Here is a 3,487-nt window from a genome sequence, read left to right as displayed (position 1 = left end):
GGTGTCTTTGACCTCCACTGCCTCCTGGTAGCTGAGGCCGAGGCTCTGTTTGCCAGGCAGGGAGACTGTCGGACTGGGAGGGGCTCATGGGTGCCCCAGAAGGGTCAGTGCTCGAGTCCAGGGGTCCTGCTGGCATGCTGACATAGAAGCAGTTCCCTGTCCCCATGGCAGAGAAATCAGGAGGCAACATAGAGAGGTCAGGGTTATCTACCCCTCCCTGGAGTTCCCAGCTATGGCAGCCCTCCATAGGCAAACTTAGGGCATGCTGGCCTCTAAAGCCCTTCTCTAGGGAATGCTTCTAGATGGCTTTGTGCTCAGTCTGGTCCGGTTGCAAGGAGATGATGCAGGAGGGAAGTGAAGGGGAGGTACAAGGCTGTGGGTCTTACCCAGGGACGCATGGAGTGACTCCCACCCCTTAGGGGGAAGGTTAAATAGACGTCGGACTAGTTTTAGGCCCTTTTGAGGAAAAACAGGCAGCAGCCCTTTCTCCCTGCCTCAACCCACGCTCTGGTGATGAACTTGGGCAACACTCCACCTCCACTGCTATCTATACTATGACCCATGGAGGGGGTTAGACACAGATGGAAGAGGAACCTGGGTGCCACTCATACCTCCTTCCACAGTGACACTGGTTGGCAGGTGGGGTGAGCACCTGCTCGGAGGTTGAAGACACTAGGTCCTAGGCACCAGGCTTCCCAGCCCTACTTCACACAGCTGAACACAGACTGCCTGACCCTGCTGCCTGGGAAAGAGCCACACAGCTCCAAACAGGTGGCTTCTTTCAGCTGAAGGTTAGGCAAGCCTACATAGGTGGGCCTGCCCCATCTCTAGGCCACATCCTGTTCCTCACCCCCTGCAGATAAGATGGCTGAAGGGTTTGCAGGTGGGGTCTGACTTCTGAGGTCCCGCTATGCCCCACAGGTCCCACTTCAGTCCTGGCCTGTCTCTGGCTCCAAGGAGAAGGTCATTACCCGTAGCCTTTGCTCCACTTTCCACTTCAGGTGGCTCAGGCTCTGACTGGCCACTCTCTGGTAGTGCAGGGACAACCTTGCTGCCTGCCACCTCAGCTGCACCGACACCACCACCACCAGGCAGAGACAGAAAGACCAGGAGAGAAGAGGGGAGGGGAGGGAGGGGATGAGAAGAAGAAAGAAAAGGAGAAAGAAGTGTGGGTGGGGAAGGAGAAAAAGAAAAAAGGAAGAACAAAATGAACACAAGATCATACATGATTATACCCCAGAGAGCTGCAGAGAACTTTCCACCAATTTAGAGAGAGAAAGGGGGAAAGAGAAAGAGAGAGACAGATTGAAGAGAGGAAGGTTAGTTCCCAGAAACCCAGGAAAAGGCAGACTTTGGGCAGAGTGGAGCACCAGGGAAGGACAGGAGACCCCTGCAACATTCCTGTACCCTCCCAACCCACCCTGAGCACCTTCTTGCCCCTCAGACTGGCCTTCTCTCCCCGTCTCTTATGTCTCTGGTGCAGGGCTCTCCCTCAGGCTAACCACCCTAGGCTTTCCTTGTCTCCAAGTCATTAATGGTATTCCCTAATGTGGGATGCCCTCCCTACCACTTGCTCACCCTGCAATACCCCTTCAATCTCCAAGTATTTTCCTAGCCTCTCCAGTCCTGGCTGCTACCTTCCCCTCAATGCTATTTGGAGTGATGGGCTGCAAGCATTTGCCCTAGTCTTTCTGGGTCTGAGCCCCTGAGAAGAGCACCTCTTACTCGTAGGTCTGGGAGATCAGTGAAAAAAACTAACAGAAATTCGTGTTGTTGATTTGTGCCAGGTGACAGAGAATGTCCTTATACACTATTACAGAATAAAGTTCAGAGATGATTCAGAGTTTTGTTTAAGGTCATGAAGATACTAAGTGGCAGAGACAGGGCTTTGAACCTTGGCTGTCCGACCCCAAAAACTCTGCGTGACCTCCACACCTCCTCTTCTCCAGGACCCACCCCAAGTCTCTGCTCAGGCCATGACCAGGACAGAGACATGGAAGGACATGGTGGCTCAACGACTTGCCCCTACCTTAGCAAAGTGGGGTGCTGGTTCCCCAGGGAACACTCAAACTTACTTTACCTTTTCTCACAACTTTGTAACTTCCAGCTGCCTCTGTGCTTGAAGCCTCTTCAGTTGGATTCCTGTCCAGCTCTGGAGACTCCCAGATCCCAGAATTTCTGGTCCTTGGGGGTAGGTTTCCCAGAGAACTGAGAGCCATGTCCTCCAGCTCTGCTCCCCTCACTGGCCCTGGGGGCTGGGTGGTGTCCTGTTCCCCCTCAGTGGTAGCTCGTCCTGGGGAGCCTGGGTCCCATGGGTGAGAGGTGGTGCTCATGATGGAAGGTGTAGGTGTCAGGTCATCCTCTGGCTCCCCAGCAGCCTGTGTGTCCACAGTGTGACCTGGCAGCAGGCTCCACAGGACCAGGTGCCGCAGATTCTCCACTGGAGGGAAACAGGGTGATGGGTCCAACTTAGGACTCTGCATGACCAGTGGAGGGAAGTTCCTACCCCCCAGGTTATGAACCTGCACCAGGATGGGGTGGATTTGGGGGGCTCTGGCCAACTAGTGGCAGGGGCCACTAGTGTCTTCTACACTTTGTCTTCTCAAGCAGGGAGAGCCTGTGAGCAGGGAGTGGACCAGGCAGTGACAAAGCACACAAGCCATGCAGCTTGGGACCAGGGGCTGATGGCAGGGCCTTGAGGCACTCACCATCTTCCAGGGCGGAATCAGCCAGGCCTTCCATGGACAAAGGGCCTGGTAGGGCCAGGTGGATGGGGACTCTTGTCAGGGCACCCCTGTTCTCTTCATCCAGGGATGTGGAAGGGTGAGGCAGGCCACCCAGCTCTTCCTCCTCTTCCTCACTGCCTTCCTGCTCAGGGTCCTCTAGCAGTGTCGGGTGTTTCCCTGGCAGCCTCTGCTGGGGTCCGGGGCCTGTTTTATATGAGGGGACACTGTCAGGCAGTGAAAGGGGAGAGCACATATGGGGGAATCTCATGACTAGTGCTGGACATGAGGGTCTTGAACAGTGGGGGACTCCTCTACTGAGTACTAGGAAGTACTCAGCACTTCCTAAGGCCAGGCCCTGTCCCTAGCTCTTGGTGTACATCTGTAAACAAGAAGGTCACTGCTCGCATGGGGCTTTAATTCTAACAGAGAGACAGACAGAAATAACACAGTCAGTCAATTATGTAGTTTGGTAGCAGGTGGTTAAGTCCTACAGTAGAGAAGAAAAGCAGGGCTAGATTGCTGGGGACAGAATCAAACAGGGTGGGGTTAGGTGCTAGTGGCCCCAGCTGCTTGAGAGACTGAGGCAGGAGGATTGCTGGAGGCTAAGAGTTCAAGGCTGCAGTGACCTGTGATGGTGCCACTGTACTGCACCCTAGGTGACAGAGTAAGACTTTGTCTCTTTTTTTTTTTTTTTGAGAGGGAGCCTCAAGCTATCCCCCTGGGTAGAGTGCCATGGCATCACGCTCACAGAACCCTCCAAC

At 54.4% G+C, this 3,487-nt stretch overlaps 1 protein-coding gene across 1 annotated transcript in view; it reads right to left on the bottom strand.

Moving 5' to 3' along the window:
- ARHGEF11 (Rho guanine nucleotide exchange factor 11) overlaps positions 1-3,487 on the bottom strand; it is a 116,368-nt gene that overhangs the window by 2,044 nt on the left and 110,837 nt on the right. Inside the window, 4 exon segments of the mRNA XM_023516400.1 lie at positions 2-156; positions 972-1,067; positions 2,081-2,440; positions 2,709-2,930. Coding sequence (XP_023372168.1) covers positions 2-156; positions 972-1,067; positions 2,081-2,440; positions 2,709-2,930 — 833 coding nt within the window.

Source organism: Otolemur garnettii, unplaced genomic scaffold (assembly GCF_000181295.1).
Source record: "Otolemur garnettii isolate 467f Iridium unplaced genomic scaffold, OtoGar3 scaffold00091, whole genome shotgun sequence".
In the NCBI taxonomy this organism is placed as follows: domain Eukaryota; kingdom Metazoa; phylum Chordata; class Mammalia; order Primates; family Galagidae; genus Otolemur; species Otolemur garnettii.
This window is presented reverse-complemented; position numbering and strand designations above follow the sequence as displayed.